Source organism: Pyrus communis, chromosome 4, assembly GCF_041283825.1.
Source record: "Pyrus communis isolate YQ-2024b chromosome 4, ASM4128382v1, whole genome shotgun sequence".
Taxonomy (NCBI): domain Eukaryota; kingdom Viridiplantae; phylum Streptophyta; class Magnoliopsida; order Rosales; family Rosaceae; genus Pyrus; species Pyrus communis.
The window spans coordinates 16,434,202-16,457,627 of record NC_142568.1 but is presented as its reverse complement, the minus strand read 5'-3'; the positions used below and the strand labels follow the sequence as shown (position 1 = coordinate 16,457,627).

General features: G+C 36.8%; 3 protein-coding genes across 3 annotated transcripts; 2 read left to right on the top strand and 1 right to left on the bottom strand.

Annotated features, from left to right (window-relative positions):
- Positions 1 to 1,632: 1,632 nt before the first annotated feature.
- On the bottom strand, positions 1,633 to 6,692 carry LOC137723052 (oxysterol-binding protein-related protein 3A). Its single transcript, XM_068462204.2, has 10 exons — positions 6,279 to 6,692; positions 5,704 to 5,797; positions 4,692 to 4,808; positions 4,522 to 4,594; positions 4,253 to 4,371; positions 3,939 to 4,060; positions 3,537 to 3,713; positions 2,822 to 2,966; positions 2,268 to 2,446; positions 1,633 to 2,069 (listed from the first exon to the last, which is right to left on the bottom strand). The coding sequence occupies exons 1-10, from the start codon at positions 6,380 to 6,382 to the stop codon at positions 1,823 to 1,825; spliced, it is 1,377 nt and encodes a 458-aa protein (XP_068318305.1). The 5' UTR covers positions 6,383 to 6,692; the 3' UTR covers positions 1,633 to 1,822.
- A 4,879-nt stretch (positions 6,693 to 11,571) lies between these two features.
- LOC137723020 (RHOMBOID-like protein 1) lies at positions 11,572 to 15,112 on the top strand. The gene is made up of 6 exons (XM_068462175.2): positions 11,572 to 12,123; positions 12,750 to 12,913; positions 13,097 to 13,260; positions 13,358 to 13,623; positions 14,181 to 14,307; positions 14,826 to 15,112. Exons 1-6 carry the CDS (start codon positions 11,792 to 11,794, stop codon positions 14,946 to 14,948), a joined length of 1,176 nt encoding a protein of 391 aa, XP_068318276.2. The 5' UTR covers positions 11,572 to 11,791; the 3' UTR covers positions 14,949 to 15,112.
- A 695-nt stretch (positions 15,113 to 15,807) lies between these two features.
- LOC137723584 (ribonuclease II, chloroplastic/mitochondrial) lies at positions 15,808 to 22,622 on the top strand. The gene is given in 14 exon segments (XM_088692656.1): positions 15,808 to 16,195; positions 16,620 to 16,756; positions 16,922 to 17,040; positions 17,148 to 17,225; positions 17,295 to 17,426; positions 18,227 to 18,448; positions 18,665 to 18,847; positions 19,009 to 19,071; positions 19,184 to 19,290; positions 19,366 to 19,515; positions 20,104 to 20,263; positions 20,652 to 21,020; positions 21,300 to 21,524; positions 21,887 to 22,622. Coding segments are annotated over 14 exon segments (2,349 nt in total). The 5' UTR covers positions 15,808 to 15,914; the 3' UTR covers positions 22,010 to 22,622.
- The last annotated feature ends 804 nt before the right edge of the window (positions 22,623 to 23,426 follow it).

The following is a 23,426-nucleotide window of genomic DNA, read 5'->3' as shown; positions in this document are numbered from 1 at the left end:
ATGTTTGTATTCATCTTTTAGCGATCACAAGGATTACGTGAAGAATTGAACACCTAAAATTACCACCTAATATTAAAAATAGACGACATGGGTTTTAATGGTGGAATTGAAAACAAACCCACATATGCTTAAATCTCAAGTGGCATCTTTTGTCAAAATTCCAGTCGGCATTTTTTGTCCAAATAAGAAGCTTTATTGATTATTTGCATAAGACTAACAAAGCATAAGACTACGCCCCCTTTACCAATTAAAGTATTAGACTAATATTGATATTGAGTTGTATGATGATTCTTAGCAAATAATTGAGGTGTATCATTCAATTTGAAATCATTCAGCAAACTAACGTTCAGATGGTTTGAAATCATTTGACAAAATTAAAAATGAGTGTTATAAGATTTGACAAATATGGGATGTATAAAAAATGTGATGTGTAGGTAGAAAATGTAAGGTGTATATTGAGAATGTGGGGTGTGAGGGTATTATGGAGAAGGAAGTGGGGTGTATTAAGATAATGTTTAATTGAAAAAGTAAATGTGAGATGTATTATGTAGGGTTTATTCAACTATTTTTAAAGTGTTAATATAATTTTTATAAAATAAAATAAAAATGTTTCTGAATTACTTTGAGAATAATTAGTTTTAAAACAGTTAAGCATTGGTAAATCATTTTATAAAAGTGTCGTGGGTATGAAAATAATGTCACAATGCTTGCTAAATTGTGAAATAAAATTGTTGTAGTTGTGTATAATAACTAAAGTGATCAGGATTTTGAAATGTATATGAATTAAACAGTCTGACAAATAAAAAAGGTATTGGCATGATAAAAAACGGGTAGCGGGGGCGGTGGTGGTGGCGGTGGGGTGGGTGGGAACTTGATGGTGGTGAAAATGGGCGAAGATGGTGTTGGTGATTGTCGCAATGGCGCTAGTGACATTGGTGGTCGAGTGGAAATGAAGGGGGAGCTGGTGGAAGAGAGAAAGTGATGGCGTTATGGTGGTTGTGGCAATAGTGGTGGGTGGTGATAGTGGTGTTAGTGGCAGCCTGGCAGGGTTGAGGTGGGGAGGAGGAAGTGAGTTTGTTCTCCCAATGGAGAGAGTATGCGTGCAAAATACGATAGTAAGGTAGACGATATTATTTTCAAAAACTAATTAGCGTTACGGGAATAAAAACAAATTCATCAAAAGCTCAACTCCGCTCCTAAAGAAAGCAGGGTATGCCTTTAAAAGTTGATGTAAGGAATCAAGATGTAATACTTTGGTCAAACACTCACTTTATGTATCTAAAATGTTCGCTTGTAGTTAACGACCAATAAAATACAAGCAGGGTAATCTAAGTGGGATCCCTAGTGATTAGTCTTTCTCTACAATCCACTTCATACGGAGTTCAAATTCTCCCTCTTCCGCTCGTCTTAACATAATTTAGTATAAAATATCGCTTGTATTTGAGAGAGAAACAAAGAAACAAAGAAACACAAAAAAACAAAAAACAAAAAAAAAAAAAAAAACACCCCTCCTTGTTATCTCAGGAGACGCAAGGCAACAATTTAAGTAAGCGGCTAGAATGCACCTATGGTTAAGGTGGTGAACAAAAATGCTTCCCCCAGACTGCTACTTAATTTGTAGAATTTCAGGCAAACAAAAATAAGTCAGGCTTCCAATTTCGAAGAGATGGACCACAACGCAACAATATCATAGTCGGAAAAGCCTAACCGTCTTAATGTTCCATCATCATAATACCAACTCCGAAGAAGAGCGGGCAGAGGTAAGAATAACAAATAAATAAGCAAAAATATTATACAGGCGAAAACAATCACACGATACACCTTAAGCAGTAGCCAAATCCTCGTATTGCCAGGGGTTGAACTCTATTGATTTGACGTCAATCGCTTCGACGCTGTCTGAGTTGTCTATTGCAGCCCGGTGTTCTGTGTACTTTCCATTGTAACGGTACACTTCCATGTCATCCCATGTTGTCTTGAAGACTTCATCTGTTTTGTCAAACCACCTTGGAGTAAACTCGTGTCCTTTTTCCAGTCGATTTTTCTTCTCAGCTCTCTGCCTTTCCTCCAAGCTGGTCAATGAGTAGGTAGATGTATTTAAGATATCAGTTTCTTCACTCGGGTTATTGCTATTAATGGATGTCAAATTATACAATCAAAACAAAGCATTGAGCTTGTTGGTTTAAAGGCAAACCCCAATCCCTTCAAAAATATATCGTGTGTGTGTGTGTGAGAGAGAGTGAGAGAGAGAGTTAAAGATAGATCCAGACCTGCTCTTTTCAAAACCAGCTTTGGATAGGTCCCCCTGCTCCAGTGCGTATCTATCAGGACGCAGGCGAGAATCTGATGCCAATAATTTCTTAGGAGCAGTGTCGAAGCTGTTTATTTTGTGTGCAAAATGTGTATACTGGAATTTGTCATTTTCTGGAACATCAGCAACTCTCCAAACCTGTAACGAAGGATTAAAGTGATTTCTTATGAGCTTAATAGGATAATTTCCTCTATTGAAACGATATATTATATTTCGCAAGTGTTCCTTTTGTCGTATCAGGAACGGGCAGAAACTTTATGAATAGTCAACCAATGTTCAATAAAATGGTGATAATCATTAGAGCACCTATTAACTCTAAAGATTCATTGGTTTCTACAACTTCATACGTCAACTGGACACCAGATATATAAAGGACAAATATAGCTTTCAATTCCTTTAGGAGTCGGAGTCGGGGCATGCAATTCCTCTTTACAAGCACCGTACAGAAGTTCACTCCAGGTTTTCCTAGATAAGATTCAACAAGCTGCAAGGTGTATCTGGTACGAAACTAACCTCTTTCAGTTCAGTGCCAGGAAGTGGCTCCCCTTCTGAGTCACAGGGTTGATAACTCATTGACTCGTTCCATTTTCCAGTCATCAATATTTTAGGATCCTCGGCAGAATTATAAACATATCCATCTACTTCATAGCGACCAGATCTGCAAGCAAAAATTTACATCAGATAAAAGCGTGAAACCGACATACAGCATACATTAGTTGATAAATTACAATCCTTGAACCAAAACCAAGTCTTTATCCCAGAAGACTGGGCTTAGCTACATGTCTTTTTATATCAGTTTGGTCCTCAATCATTGGAATATTTCCCTGCGACTCAGTTTTGTCTAAAATCTTAGCGTTCGCAGATTTTTGTTTCTTATCATCGCATCATGTGAATAGTGTGCCCTACCAATCATGCTCCTTAAGTAACCGTATGGTGCATGAATTTGAATAATACAATCATGACCAAAGGAAGAACGCGGTTATACATGGTGTTTAAAAGATATAATTATAGATAACTGTTCACATTTGAAGTGGGTAACTAACAAGACAACATCAAGGTAGGCTCACAATTTTAGAATAACTTCTTTTTAAGAGATGGCTCGAAGGTTATTCTTAGACCTGGAACTTCGACAGTATGGCCAAAATACCCTCCCGCAAGATGTTACCAGGCAAGTGTGCATATGATGCAAACAATGTTACATGTGATGAGCACTAGAAAGATGTCATACCCAAACCAGCCGCATGGTTGGAAATACAGCACAACTTTGTCCCCTGTGGTCAAATTGGTCAAAACCATATCTCCTGGTGAATCGACCCATGTTCGTCCAAAAATTAAGTTGTTAACTTTTGTTGGAGGGGGCGCCAATTCAAATTCTACACCATCTCTTTTAAGGGTCAAACGTGTTCTGCATTGAAAACATTTAAAGGTTACCTATGTTATTACTAAAGAAAAAAGATTATGCTGACAACGCAATTTAGCTCTCACTTAAAGACGAGTCATTAGATAAGTGAGATGCTTTTATTTACAAATCTCATGATATAAGCTTATAAAGAATATCAAAGGAGTTGAGAAGATATTAAATCACTTAGCCACAAGATTATAGCTGCGGAGAAAGATCATATAGGGTTACCTTCCGACTGGATAGATATCAAGTGAGTTCCCCAAAAATTTGGTTTTCACCTTCGACGTTATGTCATAAATAAAATGCTCATTTTCAGCATGACCAGCACTCATAGGAGGGTGATGACTGACCTGGAAGGAATACAAGAAGAATATAATTTAATTAAGTACAAATGCAGCAACAACTATAAGAGTACAGTAAGCCTTCCAGTAAAAACCAAACAATTTGAGATTCATTTACAAATACATTCTTTTATTTCCATGCCGAAGCATCATAAATCTCAAGTAAAAATAGAATTCATAGTTTTGGTGCTTAGAACACACCTGTTCTGATAAAAACGTGACGCCCCCATGATTAACCATTTCATAAGTCTCGCCAAGTATTGGATTGAATGGCTTCCAGGTTCGTTGAAAGGCAAAGTAGACAGATATGAAAAAGGATGCTGCAACCAGCAATTGTAAGTTAGTCTCCAAACAGTGGACACATAAATAAAAGAAGGGAGGGAGAAGAGTGGAAAACAACCATGTCTACATGGGGAGAGAGAGAGAGAGAGAGAGAGAGAGAGAGAGAGAGAGAGAGAGAGAATACTTACCAACATATACTGATCGCATGTATGGATCCTCACATTCATCTGCAAGATCTAACAGATGGGAGTATTCCGTAATCTGTGACATAATTGGACAACTGTGAGATTTTCTGGGCAGAACAGGATCGGATTGAACAAAGATTTTCTAGTACCATTTAATTATAGATAACACAAACCTCTGCCATTTTCTGCAGCATGGTCATTGGCTCAAAAATAAGTACTGGAAGGGTCACCATTGATGTGATGTCAGAGCCAATATACTTCTGCATTATCTTCCAGTAACCATCCCGATCCTGACAAAGAAAAGGGGAAGAACTTCTGTAATGAGTATGCATGAAAGCATTAGAAAGAATTATTTGTAGGTTTTTCCAACACCAATACGATCTCATTAAAAAAGTAATGTATGGGACACATGGAAGCTGCTATACAAGTAAATGACATCTTACGTGCTTTACTGTTGCTCAGATTGAATAAGTACACTTGGCAAGACTAAGTGGGAAACTTCTCAAGGCAATCAAAGGTGATTTCAGAAAAAGAATAGAGCAAAATTGGCTTTGACGCTGAAGTAAAAAAAGAATCCGAAACAGGCTAAGTATATCTATTGGCAATAGGTCCAGATGAGGGCTGCCATACAAATCCATTGAGATACTTTCCAGGTTAGCTAAGGTTGTGTCCTTTAGTTTATCTTAGCCAAAACAAAAACAATCTAGAGGGTGACAGGCTAATTAATATCTGTGATCATGCTCAGTTCTTGTCATGAGATAAAATATACTAAGCCTCCTGTAGTATTAAATTCAGTATATTTCTGCTTAATGTAAACCATTCCGTCACAAAATACAGCACAGGTGTAATATTGCTAATTTTGGGTCATTCATTTCTTCCTAGGAGGTTTCCTTTGAGTCACCTGATAATGAAGATGCTCCATCTTCTCCAATTAAAAAACAGAAATGTCATAATGCATGATTTTAGAATCACCGATGTGGTTATTACTGTTTACAGTAAGGTCTTCTATGATAACGCTGCTTCAAAGGCCATGAAAAAAATGCTATGGAGGCAGACCTTCGTGCTCAAAATGCAAATATAATACTTCTGCAGCCCTAACATATATATAAGAAAAAATCCAAGACAGTAGCATTTTATCTCTATCAAGTATGCAAATGGTATTGCCATGGCAGAAACGTAGTGTACCTCCTGCTTCCATCTTCCTTTCCTTGCTTCGTCTTCGAGATCTTCCTGCCCTCCATCTGGATTGATAACCTCCAGCCCCTCATAACCCATTATGCTGCACATCGGAATAACACGGATTGTCACAATCTGATTCGTCATAACGTACAAAACTAGTTTATCAACACACATCCAAAACTAGTTTCTAATCATCCATTTTGAATTTAGTAAAATGGGTATGAATTACCAATCTATTGCATCTGGAGCAACCACATAACATAAAACCTCTATTCGGCAAACATTAGATTCAAACTAGGCATTACCACAAGTAATTAAGCACCAAGTAAACCCCAAATCCAGCTAACTAGACCTCCAATTATCACAAATCACTTAAACTAATCTAAAAATTAATAGAAATCCCAATTTAGTAACAAATTGAATCAGATTTGAAGCTCATAGTAACAGTTAACACTACCAGAGCTAAAATTGAACACCAAGAAAGCGTAATTCAACGAAAAAATCCAAATCCCAATGCCCAAAAGCTCCAAAAGAATCCAATCAGCTCGAAAGATGAAATGAAAGAGGGATTTGAGTTATACCCGTTGACGGATTTGGTCATGGCGCTACCGAGATTGGTCAAAGTGGAAGCCATGGAGGCGAAGAAACCTCCGCTTTGCTTCGGATCCTTGGGATTGGGAGCCATCGCCGATGTAAAACCCTAGATTCTGGTTCGCTCTCGCAACAGCTTCTGGAGAAGAAGAATACAAAGCGACCGGGACAGAGGCTAATTTCGGGAGGAAGACAGAGACATAGGGGGGCGTGAGGTGTAAATGTTGGATTTTTAAATTTTTTTTTTTTTTTTTTTTTTTTTTTTGAACAAAGGATTTTTAAGATTTTAAATTAAGTGAGGAAACAGCGACGATTAGCAACGATTCTTGTTGGCGCTACTTCTGTTTGAAGTCAACAAGACCGGAAGGATATATTCTCCATTTGAATGTAATCTCAAACTCTTCAAAGAGGGAAAGGGATCCTCTCTAATCCCTTCTTTTTAATCCACTAAATTAGGGAATCCAAACTATTAAAATTTGATCTAAGTCTAAAGTTATTATAACTTTTAAAGTAGGCCCATGTTTGTAGCAGTTGGATTAAATTTCAATATTCTAGATTTACTGATTTGGTAGATTAGGAAAAAATGATTGGAGAGGATCCCTTTCCTTCAAATAGTATGCATATTTCCTTCCACTTGCGAAAATTCAATAATGTATTGGTATATTTAATGTTTGTTAGATTTAATAGTCTCATACAAGTGGTTAAATACCAGTTCATCTTATGAACTTGTGTACTGTAAAAAAATGGCTCTACCAATACAAGTGATTATGGTTTCAGGTGCTTTTTTTAGAACCTAAAAACATTCTCTAAAAGCGTTTTCAACAATTTTAAATGTATTTCCAAACGAGATGTTAGTTACATTCGGCCTTTACTTATCAAGTTCAACCAACACCAGTGCGAGAAAGATATACATTTATTATAAGTTTAATACTAAGTTGTGGTTCATTGTGACTTGTTATGGAATGATCGACAGATCGTTGCGAAAGTATTTTTGTGACAATCAACGGGTATTTCTCCTTTTTAATTTAATTTTAACTCTCGAAGAGTATACATGTTAATAATTACTCTAACCTCATTCAGTATGTCTTTAGTTAATTAAAGAATATCTTATGTTCAACTCACGTGGATGCAAAATAGTACCCATTTATAATCATTTCATTATGAAAATCTGATTTATTGTGGCTAGTTGTGAATGAATTATTAGCGGCAGTTACAAAAGTATCTTTATAAGTGAGAAGGAAAATTTGGAGGCGATGCGTTTGGGCAAAAGAGCGTGGGAAGTGGGAAGAATCCATAAATAAAGGGGGCGAAGGCGGAAGCATCGAATCCAACACCAAAACTGGAAAGCGGGCAGCACAAGCAAAAGCAAAGAGACAGATGCGTATTGGACACGTACGACGCGTGGGTGGCAATTAAAAATTTAGAAGAATCGGGTGGGCTGGCTCGGCCTCGCTGTCCATTATCATTGAACGTGTTACTAGGCCATGTGAGCGCCCACTCCTACCACACTTTGTACACCCACTTATGTTTCCACATGTCGATTGTTGACAATATTCCAAATTCAAAATCTTTTTAATGTTGAAAAATGTTTCAAATTTAAATTACAATTATCATTTATTATTACGGTTTAGTGTTATTTTTCTTTATTTGTAAGTGTGAGGTCTTAAATTCGATTATCGTCTTGTGAGACTTAGCTTAAACCCTCTCCCCCTTAATATAGATAATTTTGTTTGTTCTAAACAAAAAAAAGAAAGAAAAAAAATTTCAAATCACAATTGCTCGTTGATAAAAAATGCATTTAGATATGAAGAAAGTTGACCAGCTGGCAATATGTAGAGCGGTTCAACTCCTTCTAAGACAAACAAGCTTAGAAAAACTTTTGATGTGGAATACTTCTTCATAACCTCGCATTTCCTTACGTGTGGCGAATTTTTAGACCTACAGTAAAAACATAAATTGGATGCAGAACACATGTGGCCAGTAAACTTTAGGCATGGGGTAACTTGGCTCTGATGTCATGAAGAAAATTGAAGTTCAACTATACCGATTAGCAATATAAGGACTGAAACTCCTTAATATTTGATAAACTTTCGATATGAAATATTTCGATACGTCCTGAGAAGATAAACCTTACAACTCAAGTAAACATGAGTTTACATTCACTTCCCTCAACTCTTGGTACAAAAGATGTAACTAAGTAAACTAGGTTTTGTATGGTTTGTCGAATTATTTTGGGATCACCATGCTTGTCAGTATTACTTTGCTATCACGCAATTGGATCACCATGCCTTGTTCTCACCGGCTGGGAATCGAGGTGGTAAAATGGGTTGGGTTTTTGGACTAAAAGGCTGGGCTAAACTGTTTTAGAAGACAAAAACGTTGGGCCAGACCATAGCCCGTTCAATCGACTACTAAGGCCCATTTCTCATCGGTATGCTTTTTTGTTGACTTTTTCATACAAGGCCGAACTCTTCGTCGAACAGGGCAAAAGATAGGTGTGAAAATTTATCTTAAAATGTTTCGATGCAGTTAGAATGGCTTATTGGTGGAGGAGAAGATTAAGTGCTCGTTTATGAGTGTTTTTGATATGATTGAAAATACTTTTAGGAAAAAAATGATTTTGAGTCATAAAGTACTTAAAGTGTTTTTCAAGATTTACTTGTATTTTTACTAAGAATTGATTTCAAAAATATTTTCTTCTAAAGCACTTTCAGTTATTTTAAAAGTACTTCCAAATGAGATCTAAACTTTTGAGTCGACACTTTTAGACTTTCTCATGTCGATAGGCAAGAGTCCAATGAGTTGTGCATGAACTGGCACTTTGTTATTTGAAACAGAGTGTTCAAACTTTGATGGAAGAGGAGTTCAGTTATTTCAAAAATACTTCCAAACAAACTCTAAAATTTTAAGTCGACACCTTCATCTTTCTCATGTCGATGGCCGGGAGTCCTATGAGTTGTGCATGAACTAGCACAAATTTCATTATTCGAAACAGATTGTTCAAACTTGGATAGAGGAGGAGCAAAGTTCTTTTCTCTAAGATACGATTGATGTGATATATTTCAACATTTGATTGAAAGGACAACCGTTCATGTACAATTCATATGAATCCGTATAAAATCATTGAAATTGAATAGAGTTGAATGCTAAAGAAGAAAGATTTTTGTGAAATGAGTCCACCGCACTTGACGTTTTAGAGCAGTTCCAGTATAGGAACCCTCTCCTCAGGCAATACACTATGTTATCCGCTCAGTAAACAGTAACTGCCATCATCTGTCATCATCTGTCATCATATAAAGCGATATGTAAATTCATAATTTGAGAACACGTACTGACATCATCCGTCACCAATGAATGAGACAGTTGTCGGATGGTTTGGCGACCTATAAAACATGGTTACTTCATTTGTCCTATTCTTCCCTTTTATTTTTATCAAATATTATCTTCCAAATGGTTGGTGATCAGTAATTGTGGTTCGTCGGCGTATTTTATATGTTATACAAGTTTTGTCCAATACATATGCTTATAAAAGCAATGTTGTAAAAAACTCCCGTAGCGCTGTTTAGGTCCCATCTAATTGTTAGATGGTTGGTTAAGCCATAATAATTTCTAGGGACTTAAAAAATAAGAAAGATCGTTTATACATGTTTAGCCGCATGTATATGTACCCGTCTAAATCGCGATTCTCACTTAAAAAAAAAAACTTGTTGGATGCGCGTTCATTATATGCTTGTTCTCCACATTTTAAATATGTTCTAGTATTTTAGATTTATATATCATTCTATTTTGCAATTTATGTATCGTCAATACAATTATATATTTATTTTAAGTATAAGTAGACATTTATTATGTGCTATAAAATAAATTTAATTACAATAAAAAAGATCGCCCAAGCCTCTGGCTAAATGGCTGGACGCTAGGTTGGCACCTTACTAGTGCGTAGCACCTTTTAAAATCTTGTTAGAAAGTGCCTTTTTTATTTGGTAAGTGTTAGTTTCGTATTGCTATGCTTTTTAAAAAACTGCTTATGTTTTGTTGTGAAAACAAACAAATGTAAAATAAAAATGTTTGAGTGTTCGGTAAACTTTTATATAAAAATATATTAAATAACTAATAATGGTATGGGATTTAATGTGAATAATTGCCAAGTAGAATAATGGAGGAGCAAAGATTATAGTTTTGTAAAATATGCGGGGTATACTTGCCATTTGAAATTTTCATTAAATGGACCCTATTCACTATGCTTTGATAAATAAATAAAACACTTTTTGCTTCTGTTCTTCTACTGTCATTAACAACATTTTTTTTTTTTAATTTGTTTTATGTTCCAAATTTTTTAATAACCTTTGAAGAAAAAACACACACACACTACAACTTCAAACTAACCCTAAAAATCGCTAAGTTATGAGATAAAGTTTAGCAAGTGTTATAGAACATCTAAAAAAAAAATTATAATGAGGAATATACTGCATCCGATGAAAAATTCGTTAACTGACAGATTCAGTTATGGAGAATCGAATATTTTACGATTTCGAGTTTTTGAGAAAATAAACAAGTTGAATTTGTAAATGAAACATTCAAAGCCTATCCGCCCATTGTCATCCTATCCTAGCTTAACAATATAGAATTGTATTAAGATCATGCTCCATACAAAATCCATAAATTAATACTCAATCGTTAACTTTTGCATGGAATTATTCAATCACTTGATTATTCACTATTACTTAATCCTCAGTGGGATACCGCGAGTCATACAATACATTTTTGACCTGAACAGCTGCAATCCTTCGACAACACTTTTCATATCATCTTTCTGCTCGCATGAAATATGTAATAACAAGAAACAATTTCGACATTCAAAATTTCATGGTGCAAACTTTTTTTTTATGGGATTTTAGTTTTTTGTGGTCTTTAAAATTCAAAATCGATAAAAGCGTTATTCGATGTTTTTAATATTTTTTTCTTATTTAATGGATATTTTTTATTGAAAAACAAAATAATTGACGGTAGACAAACTTAAGGACCAATTTTATAGATTTTAAGTATCAAAAATTAAAGTAAAGAGTTATATCAATCTTATTATCTAACGACGAAAAATAAAGATGAGTCTAAGGAGTTAAAAGTTTCGACAAACAAGAGATTCTTCAATGTGATTGGAACACGAAATGATACATTATGTGTTACTATATAAATAATGAGATATATATGTTAAAAAATTAATAACTAAAAGAAATTAAACTTTATATTACTTATATAATAGCACATAATGTACCACTCGTATTCGAGTTATAATAAAAAATTTCTCTTGACAAACAATGTCTTGAAGTTTAAGACTTGGTAGGCGAAGACACGTATGGATGGCACTGTCGGCAAAGAAGCAGTTCAGATTTAGGCCAGCAGCTTAACGTTGACTTTCTCTAAAACCTCTATTCTTTCTCTCTCATCATCTCCCTCTTCACATTCAACAACCTTCATTTCCCAAACCAATCTTTCGATTCTTACAATGGCGGGGGAGCCACCGTCGTCGGGGGCCCAAATGAAAATGAACTCACGGCGGCACCACAACGTAGTCCACCCAGTAGACATCGAGACGCCGCCTGTAGCCTCCCCAGCTCCGGCCGCGTCTCCGCCCGTGTACAGAGAGATCAAGCATTTTAAGAAATGGGTTGTCTGGCTGATTCCTGTATTTATTGCTGCCAATGTTGTTATGTTCATCATCACCATGTACGTCAACAACTGTCCCAAGAACTCCGTCTCTTGCATTGCCACGTTCTTGGGGAGGTTCTCCTTCCAGCCTTTTAAGGAGAACCCGCTTCTAGGACCCTCGTCATCGACGTGAGTTCTTAATTTCTGCTGTTAAATTTGAATAATTGTGTTTGTTTTTCGCTTCGACTTTGCTTTTTAAGTTTTCATATTTTGTAGAAACATGTTTATCCAAGTTTAGAACTTTATGTGGAATCGTGGTGTTTGGAGCTTTGGAATTAGATTTCCAATTGGTGTTGTCTCAACTTTTAATCTCATTTGTGGCTGACCCTTTTTTAGCTGTTTATGTTATGAAAATTGTTGACTGAATTTTTTGACAAACAATAGGATAATTACACGAAATACATCTAAACTACGGGAGAGGGATTCGAACTTGTAGAGAGTGGAGCTCACTGCTCTAGCCAACTTGGCCAAACCCATGTTCTCGAAATTTTTTAATTTGATACATTTTGTTTGTTCTCGTTCCAATTTGCGTTTTAAGCTGACTGCTGGTTTTCATTGTTTCCGTTGCTCTATTTCCGTAAAAACATGTTTTACAAGTTTGGGGATTGATCTGAAATCATCTGGTGGGTGTTTGTAATCAGTGTTTTCGATCCGGGTGGACACTTTAGCATTTTTTTTTTTGTTGCTGTAAAGGTGGTTAATTGAAAGATATTGTAATTATGAACTGGTATTGTGTTGGATTTTGGTTGGTTTAGGTTGCAGAAGATGGGGGCTTTGGATGTAAAGAAGGTGGTTAACAGACACCAGGGGTGGCTTCTAATCACTTGCAATTGGTTACATGCGGGCGTCTTCCATTTATTGGCTAATATGCTGAGCCTTTTAGTCATTGGATATCGGCTAGAGCAAGAGTTCGGCTTTGGTATGTATTCCAAATCAGTTTTGTTTATTTAATTTTGTGATTATAAGCATTTTCATTGTTCAAGGACTGATGGTTCTTCTTTTACAATGCAACAAGTTAGGCTTTCGGTTTAGTTAACTTCTTGTCAGTATACAAAGCTGTAGTTCATGCCCTTTGCATGATTCTTGTTTGTTTTCGTTGCAGTCCGGATTGGGTTGCTATATGTCATCTCTGGACTTGGTGGGAGTTTGTTGTCTTCCCTTTTCATCCAAACAAACATTTCAGTTGGTGCTTCTGGTGCACTTTTCGGGTTGCTGGGAGCCATGCTTTCTGAACTTATCACTAATTGGACATTATATGCTAGTAAGGTAATTGTTGAACTACTTTAAAGGAACTTCATACTTCAGAAAACAAAAAATTTGGTGACATTCAGGATCCCGTATCTAAGTCATTATTCTTGTTCAGTTTGGAGCACTTTTCACCCTCCTGATCATCATAGCAATCAATTTGGCAGTGGGAATACTCCCACACGTTGACAACTTTGCTCATATTGGAGGATTCCTCTCGGGATTTTTTCTTGGGTTTGTGTTTCTTATCCGCCCCCAGTTCGGATGGGTTAACCAAAGATATGCTGCTCCTGGTCCAGGATATGCCTCATCTCAAACAAAATCGAAGTTCAAGACCTATCAGTGCATTCTGTGGGTCCTCTCTGTGATAGTTTTAATTGTTGGGTAAGCCAATTTGTTTCTGTGCTTCTATACACTTCTTGTTTCCATTTTAGGCTGCCGTAGTACTTGTAGTAAAAGTATATATCAAAGACTACAACAACAACAAAGCCTTATCCCACCAAGTGGGGTATTTGAATCCTACAACGCCATTGCGCTCGGTTTTGCGCCATGTCTTCCGTTAGCTCCAAGTACTCCATGTCTTTTTATAGAGTCTCTTTCTACGTCTTGCTACCCCTTTTGCTCTGACTCTATCTCATAATTGCATCTTCTAACTGCGAGCATTTGTAGGTCTTCGGTTTACATGTCCAAACCACCTTAATTGATTTTCTCTCATCGTATCTTCAATTGCGGCCACTTATTTTTGTTCTTGCTTTTCTTCTTTGTTTTATGTTCTCCTTCTATTATGTCATGTCAAAATTGGTACGAAAGGGATATCATATATAGTAAACTTAGGTAGTTTGGATTTACGCCTGGCTAGGAAATTTTTGTAATTTGGAAATTTAGTAGTCAATTACGTAACACAAATTTATAATCTAAACAGATGTTTGCTGATATGACAGGTTTACAGTTGGCCTGGTTATGCTTCTTCGGGGAGTTGATGCCAATAAACATTGTTCTTGGTGTCATTATTTATCTTGTGTCCCTACTTCAAGATGGAGCTGCAACACGGAGCCTGCGTACTGCACGGTACTTAACACTCTACGCCCGCTCCACCTTCTGCATATTATATAAAACGCGCAATCAATTTTTACAATTCAAACCATTTTTCTAAAATTGGATCAACTTTTTGCCTGGGTGAAAAGGTCTTGACTATCAATGTACTGAAAATATTGTCATCTGAGTTTACTTAAACTAGGTTGTGTAAATTTTTAGAAAAAAAAAGAGTAAAGGAATTGAGGAAAGATAGTAGCAGTTGATAGTCTCGAATCTCGTTACCCATGAAGACATGCCATGAAAACAGAAGATTACCTTCAATTGATAACGCATCTTTGTAAAGTTATTAATAGACGCTAATTGTCCAAGTCTGTGCATGTCAGACGGAATTTGTCATTAGAAAGAGTCAGTTTATATATAGTCTTGTCCTCTATGCAATAATGTTTTGAGGCAATGTACGTATGGCACTAGTGAGCAGAAAGGGTCTTTCCAGTACTGATCTGGTGATAACCGCATCGATCTGACTCCTGTGTGCTATGATCTCACTGCAGTCAAACCAGATGGGTGATCAAATCTATTTAACATGCTCGAGCAATGGTAAAAATGGCACGTATGCGATTCCAAATGCAAGCAGTTCTCAGATCCAGGGGTTATGTTCTCAGCTTTGCAGTTGATTTTTGCAGCCGAGAGGTTCCATCAGTTGCTCAGATGTATAAATTTGCTGTCACGGATTTCTGTTTTTTCGTTCTGATACGTTTGTTTTTATATGTATTCATATCATTGTGTAACCTTGACTCTTGATCTTTAACATCAATACGATTGATTTGTTCTTTTTTTTTTTTTATACAACATGGATCTAGCAGCAAGTGAATGCATGCGAAAATATGTATTCAGCTACTGTTTTTTTCTTGCAAGTTTACCAACCGACCAAGTTTACACAAAAATTTACTAAAGTGGTAAATTACATTTCATCCCTCTGAAGTTTTTGTGCAATTGCAAACTCCTACCTCATATTTTTAACATTTTAATGCTATTTACAAACTTACGAGTTCAATCAGTCATTGTATTTGACTGTTAAATAATAACATGACAATGATTAATCCTGCATTTATGTTGACGTGGAAAAGAATGTTAATGATGAATAATATATAAAAACATAAAACTTGAAAGTGAAAACAACTCAAAGCATTTTAAACTTGTATTAGCACTTCAATTTTGTCGTATCTTTTTACACTTGTGAGTAAAAATCTACAGTTAGACTCTCATAAATTGCGAGTTCAATTTAAGTTTTTTTACTTTCCATTGTGCGTTTTATTTCAATAATTACAATTCATTGTATTACTTATCCAACTCCGCACCATAATACCATTATATAAAAAAAAAATTATATTCAACTTTCTTGCATGCTTTTTCTCTAACTGCACCACAAAACTAAAAACCGAAATAGTTATTAAATAAGCATACTTTTATATAATATTGAGTGTGAGAACTTATATTATTTGGGTGTGACAAAACTCAAACAAAAGGGCGCGTGTAAGAACAAACATTTCGCTGTCGCAAAGTGGTATACCATTTTATCAAACAACAGAAGCAGAGCAAACCAAAAACTCGCTCGCATTTCCCCAAACCTTTCATCCGCCATGGCGGCTCGAGCCGTCGGAAGCTCCACTGTCTTCCGCTCCGCCTCCTCTTCGGCTTCCTCCCCCACTCTCCTTTCCTTCCGCTGCTGCCCTTGCCATTTCACTACTCTCCAATTCCGCCGATTCTCCAAATTAGGCATTCGCTTCCCGATATTTCGGTCCGGTAAGCTAGCTCCAGGCCATGGCGGCGTTCAAAGCACCTCCGTTCACGGCCTCGTCAATAGCGTCATGGAAGAGCTGGTCGCCCTGCGCAGACGGAGACTAGTTCGCGCTGCCGCCAAGTAACTTCTCCCTCTCTCCCTCACAAAATTATCACATTTCTTTTAATTTTCTTTTCATTATCCTTGATTATGAACTTAGAGGACTTAGACCTCGTTTGGTGTAGAGAACTGGATTGGATTGGATATGTGAAAGGAATAAATGTGGCGAAATTCGAGGTAGGAGATGGATTAATGGAGAAGAAAACTTATTCGTTGTAGGATAAGAAGGGAGAACATTCATGTCTAATCGCAGTCTAATCCCCTCGAAATGACCTCCGGTAAACCTTTTCCGGTTATCCGTTTCAGTCCAATCCAATCCCATCCAATCCTAGAGCCAAACGAAACTTAATGTAATTATGTGGTGTTTGGTTAAATAGAAAGAAAAAGGCTGAACTTTAATGCAAATATGATATTTACTATTGTGTGGGGTGGAGCTGACAAGTAGTGGAGGGATTGTAGAAGATAAGCTTGTGAGCCGGACACTGCAGCAAGGTCTGCTACTGGAGTTCAAGAAGGATGCAGAGAGAGTGTTGCTGGCCGTTGCGCAGAAACCTGATGGCAAGAAGAACTGGATGGTGTCCCGATCAGGTTCTACTAGAAACACAAAACAACTAATGCAGCATATTAATAGGTTGCTAGGTGTTGGAAAACTCTTTGTTCTTTGTTCTTAGCCTTAATAAACGCAAAGATTGTAGCTTGTTTGTTTTGCTGGTATTCTGAAATTTGTGTTTTGATTGTTGTACTTATGTCAGAATGGTGTTACATCGTCAATTAAACCACAACAAATTACGTATATTGTTCCCGGTGTTGAGAACTTTGACCACACAGAGATATCAGACTTTATTCAGAAAGCTCAAGATAACTCGGTTAGTGAATCGGTTCTTGCCCAAAAGTAGTTGTGGATAAGAATGTTTACGTTTTCTTGTCTGCTGGTTTGTGTTTTTGGTGAAGGATATTTGTTGGTCTGGTGCAGGATCCAGCACTGCTTGAATTCGCTTGGGTTGAACTCCTTGAAAAGAATAAGCGGTTGACGGCAGAAGAATTAGCCGAGGTACTGTACATTCAAGTTAAAGTTTTTATGTACTACTGCTCCTTCAATGACGCTAGCTCATCCACACAGATGATATTTGGTAGCGTGGAACCTCTTGAATGCTACTGTGCTCATTTGTTGCTTTCAGAAGATGAAGTATACTTCACTGTGCTGGAGACACAGGGTTCTCGCTCTATATATGGTCCTCGACCTGCTCTGCAGGTACATTATACTTTGGTTCAATATCTTTGTCCAAGAAAATGGTTCATGTGGGTCCAGATTCCTATTAGATATGTTTCCTTGGCTTGGACATGTCTAACTCTATGGTTCCTCATGTTAGATGTGTTTCAAGAAAGAGTGATTATAGTAAGATGTATGCTTGAAAGAGTGATATTGTCATTTGTATGTCACTCTATCTTCATAATTTTGTACTAGATGGTAAAGAAAATTTATTAGAACTTGATTGTTGTAGTCTGTTGGTGCATATTACCCAGGTGATTTATAATTTAATAATGTCCAAGCTGAAGTTGATCATCTTAGGATGGTTTCAGCATACTGGCAGATACTAATCTTGCCACTCAACTAAAAAATATTCTTTTGTTTCATGTTTTGGCATCTTTACATATAGGGGGAGCTTCATAAGAGGGATCCTGCTTCATTGTTCATGGAGTGAGATAGGTTAGTGCCCTGGCATTGACCTTTTCGTGGCCATGTATTGACCATGTAGTGATTCTTAGAGTTCAGTGCTTTTGTCTTGGTTTTGGCCTGACAATGTAAGGGTGCTATGCATATATTTCAAAAAGAAAAAAACAGTTATTCTTGACATCTGTTAGAAGTGAATGCAAGATTATTGGATTGAGTAATCTGTGATAGCCTTCATCTTGATTGCTTGTTTGCTTTTCCATCTGTTAGAAGTGAATGCAAGATTATTGGGTTGAGTAATCTGTGATAGCCTTCATCTTGATTACTTGTTTGCTTTTCCAATAATCTTACCATGAAAGTCATTTTGTTTGAGGAACTAGGTTGAGGAACTTCTGTGTAGGAAGCTTGCAAAGGAGGCTGCTGAGAAAGAACTGCAGGAGTTTAAACAATTACTGAAATCTGCTAAGGCAATGCCTTTAGATGCTAAACCTCCCAAATCTTCTTGGTTGGTAGAAGAGAAAATCAGACACAAAATTGAGTCTCTTGAAGCTTATGCTATTGATGCTTGCACAATTGATGACAAAAGGAAAACAGCTGGAACAGTAAGTCTGACTTAAACGACAGTGTTTTAGTTTGCTGTTTTGATAGGTACTTACTACTAAGCACTGTAAATGTATGGGTTTCCAAGAGAAAGGTTACCCTCATATGATATTTCAGGAGCAAAAGATCTTGAATGATGTTCTACCCTAATTCCCTGTGTCATAATACATGATGCTTTGTTCCTGATCTATATCTTCTTGTATATACATTTTTGTCAGATCCTAAGAACAATGGGGATGGTAAAAACAGCCTCATCAGCTTTGAATCTCCTCATAGACATTGGCTATTTTCCTGAACATGTGAATCTTGACCTGTTGAAATTGAACATCTGTACTGATCATTCAGATGAAGTTATATCATCTGCAGAACATCTTTTGTCAGATTCCTCTGATTCAGATGAGGTTAGCCTGTTTCATTTATCAGTGTAGTAATACTCATGGGGAATCTTATTCAGTATATAATTTTCAGATCATGTACTTAATGCTGTGTGGAATCATTTTGTGTGTGTGAAAATAATTAGTTAAATAATTAGACAATAATTCTGTAAATGTTCTTTCTGTAGATTGAAAGGCGAGATCTCACTCACTTGAAGGTCTATGCTATTGATGTGGACGAGGCTGATGAGGTATGTTTTGCACATGCCTAATACTGATATCATCCTCTGATGTCAAAAAAGTAAATTTTGCCATGTCAAAGTTTGACCTCTCTTGTGAAATTTTTTTGTTGTAATATGTTAGCTCGATGATGCCCTGAGTGCAACGAGGCTACAAGATGGACACATTAAAATATGGATTCATGTTGCAGATGCAACTAGGTTTCTTCAACCTGGGAGCATAGTAGACAGGTAGCTCTTGACTCTACAAAACAAAATGGATATATGTTTGTGTTTCACTCATTTTTTATTAGTTATAATGTATAGGGAGGCAATGAGAAGAGGAACTTCTGTATTCTTGCCCACTGCTACTTATCCTATGTTCCCAGAGAAACTTGCCATTGAGGGAATGAGTTTGCAACAAGGAGAGATTTGCAATGCGGTTACTGTATCTGTGGTGCTGCACTCCAATGGAAGGTAAAACATTTTTGTTTGCATTTGCCCCTCTCTTTGAGATCTCATCCCAATCGATGCTGTATTTTATTTTAATGGAGTTACACGGAGGGCTTGGGGACTGTTACTTCATACTTGGATATGTGTATGAAGGTGGTGGTTAGATATATTTTGAATTTGAATGAATCCTTATTCTACTGACAGTGGAATGAGTAAATCATTCTGTTGTCAGTAGGATAATTCCAAAATCCACATTACGTACCTCTCACCTGGATATGTGTGTTATGACCTTAGTTTTATGCCACTACCATATTTTTGTCTCTTATACCAAAATGAATGGCAACCTGTGTGTTGACTTATGTCTGGTACTTCATAGCAGTTTAAGACATCCAACTTAACCTAGGGGTCTTCGATTACCAACTATATATTTAGATTCTTAGAATGTTCCTACCTTTGTGAATATTTACACTGAAAGATTATATAATCATTCGGAACAAGTTGGGTGGATGTTTCTTTCAAGCATCATAGCTTTTGCTAATTTGAAGGGTAGTTTTCTTTTTGCCTACTAAATTTTACTAATGAACTAACTCTACCTTCTTTGGGGTTTGGCAGCATTGCAGAATATTCAGTGGACAACTCAATTATTAAACCAACATACATGTTGACATATGAGAGTGCATCTGAGCTTCTTCATTTGAACCTGCAAGAAGAGGCTGAACTGAAAATCCTGTCTGAGGCTGCAACTCTCCAGTCAATATGGCGTCGAGAACAGGTTGAACTTAAAGAACCAGAGCCAATTTAATTCTGAACCTTTGTAGTGTGACTTAAAGTTCCAATAGATATTTTTGGTGTCTCATGATCCTCATAATCATGGTTGTACTATTCATAATAACATGGACCCTATAGAGATTCTACTATAAATATTAAGCATATGCAAAATCGTTAAGATCATAATTATTGGGAACAAATGGGAAAAAAAAAGAAAAAAGAAAAAAAAAATCTAAAACTCATTTCGAACAGTTTCATTGATAAAACAAACATGCATTTACATTTGTTAAAGGACAATATTGGTTTAAGATCTCCGCAAGGATGGTTTTGTAGCAATGATATATATCAGTAACCCTCCAATTCTTCTGACAATAACCATGTGCATTTCTCAGGGTGCAATTGACACAGCCACATTGGAAGCATGCATCAAAGTGGTTAATCCAGAGGATCCGCAGCCTGTGATTAATTTGTATGTAGAAAACCAGGCAGACCCTGCAATGCGACTTGTCACTGAGATGGTGGTACTCTACGGAGAAGTTATAGCCACTTTTGGTTCTAGAAATAACATTCCTTTACCCTATAGAGGACAACCCCAATCCAACATCGACACCTCTGTGTTTGCACATCTTCCAGAAGGACCTGTTAGAAGCTCTGCTCTTGTTAAACTAATGCGTGCTGCTGAAATTGTTTCCTCTGTAGGACAGTATTTGCTTGCAGAATAAAAATGCAGGTATTTTATGTATTTACCCTTTTTAAACCCCGTCTTTAGCCATATTCTTCTCACGGGGAATTCTGGAAGAAAATTGGTGCTTCACCATATCTTTTGAACAGTTCTACAAGGGTCGTCCTGGTTGCACACATTTATTTGACCTTACTAATTAAATCTTTTAAATTCGACAAAGCCAATGTCAGAGAGTTTAAGGTGGCAGGGCCAAGTGTTATGACTTCTTCATGTTTTGTAAATTTTTGTTTTTACACTGCATTCAGCCAAATTGTTGAGATAATATCGTTAAGCATTGATGAATGGATTTGTTATGTAGGTGAAAGCATTTCTTGCAGGGGAATCTCTTCCTTTCTCAGCTGGTCAGTTAGAAGGGATGGCATCTATTGTGAACATGAATGTAAGAGTAGCAAGGAGGCTCTTCAGCAGCAGTCTTCGGTACTGGATATTAGAATATCTGAGAAGGCAGCCAAAAGAAAAAGAGTATCGTGCGCTGATTCTTAGATTCATCAAGGATCAGATTGCGGCCATATTGTTAATTGAGGTATCATCCCCTTGCATCTTTTAATTGTAAATGCAGATATTCGTGTCATGCATTCTTTGTAGTTTGAAACTTCTTGTATTGTATTACGTCTGAGTAATTAGTTATACAGTTTTATGATGAGTAAAGCTACACTTACTACCTAATTGTACCATCATTTCTACCATCTCTCTAATAGAGATAGGGCCTGCCAACGTATGTGGGTCCCATCTCTATTAGAGAGATGGTATAAATGATGGTACACTAGGTGGTAAGAGTAGCATTTTTGTTTTATGATATTATTATAACGACTTTTGTGGAAATATAGTATACGCAGATCGAGTGTGTACATATAAGTCAATTGTATCCAACTTAAAATTTTGCAGGTGGGACTTCAATCTTCCGTGTGGGTGTCCGTGGGAGCTCAAATTGGAGATGAAGTTCTTGTTCGGGTAGAAGAAGCTTATCCACGCGATGATGTGCTTTTACTTAAAGAGGTTGTCATTTGAGGGATAAAGATAGATTCGTTTCACCGGATTTTGTCATCAGAGACAGTCGCTGATATGACAATGATCTCTATGGGTAAGCGATGTTCTCTTGTTACACCAGCTGTGAGGAATTATTGTAAGCATCGTCACCTGCAGCAGTTGATGCCCGAGCATTATTCTTGTCAAACCCTCCAGGAAAACCGTCAAATATGATGAACAGGAATTCGCTTCAAGACCTTAGCTCCGCATGTGGCCCGTACTCCACTTGTTTTTCTGTGGGCTATTGGCATCCAATTTCTTGGGCTATATTGCTCAATACATGGCCGAAATGGCAGGTCAGCATTAGACGCAGGGGATACCATTTCCTGGTGAGTTTTGTGTATTTTCCGCATCGAATTTTGATTGATTTTAGAAGCAAGCATTTGTATATCATCTGTTCAATTCGAAACTAGCAGAAGTTTGAGAAATAGTATATGAATCAGAAAATTTGAAGATGTCAAGACAGACGATGGTGTAAATTTGCATAGCTGAAGTTTTAAGAAAACTGGAGATACTATGCGATCCTTGAAATAAGGAGTGTTGAAAAAGTGGTGCATTTGTAAATCTTAACAGTAAAATATTTTAGTTTTCCGTTCGCAGTTGACCTTCAATGTTTGTGGAATGGTGGTGGTTTGTCAATTTGCACAAGATGGTAGAAAAATGGATCCGATTGTTTCAGTTTGATACTTGCTATTACCTGTTTGTTGAATGGAGAGATTGCGTTTAGTGGGTTAATAGGTAGTTGTTCGGGGAAAGGTAATCAGTGGGAATCGAACTAGAGCTAGAATGCATAGACATGAATGTTTTTCGCTACTGGGGTAAAGTACCATTTGCCATAATTGATATTACTTGTTTCTTATTTATGGTTATTTCCTGTTTTCTTTTTCTATGCCTCTGCAATGCCAATTATTTTTTGCCACCCATTTAAACGTATGCTTTTGAAATTCGCAGAATTAGAGACGTTAGTATGGCTACGGAGGTTTACGTGAGGATAACAAACTTAGGTACGGGTGTCTCGCCATGTTATCCACATGCATCTCTTACTAAAGCATGACTTCTTTTATACTCATATTTTGGTCTCATCTAATTTCGTCCAATTCCACTTGATGCTATTCTAATCAAGCAGTCCTACTAGACATTACCTGAATCAGACAACCCTACCAATATTTTACGTGAGGATAACAAACTTAGGTACGCGTGTCTCGTCATGTTATCCGCATGCATCTCTTACTAAAGCGTGACTTCTTTTATATTCATATTTTAGTCTCATTGAATTTCATCCAATTTCACTTGATGCTGTTCTAATCAAGCAGTCCTACTAGACATTACCTAAATTAGACAACCCTACCGATATTTTATTTTGAGAAGATGTCAATAGCTACATCGTAAAATATATGAA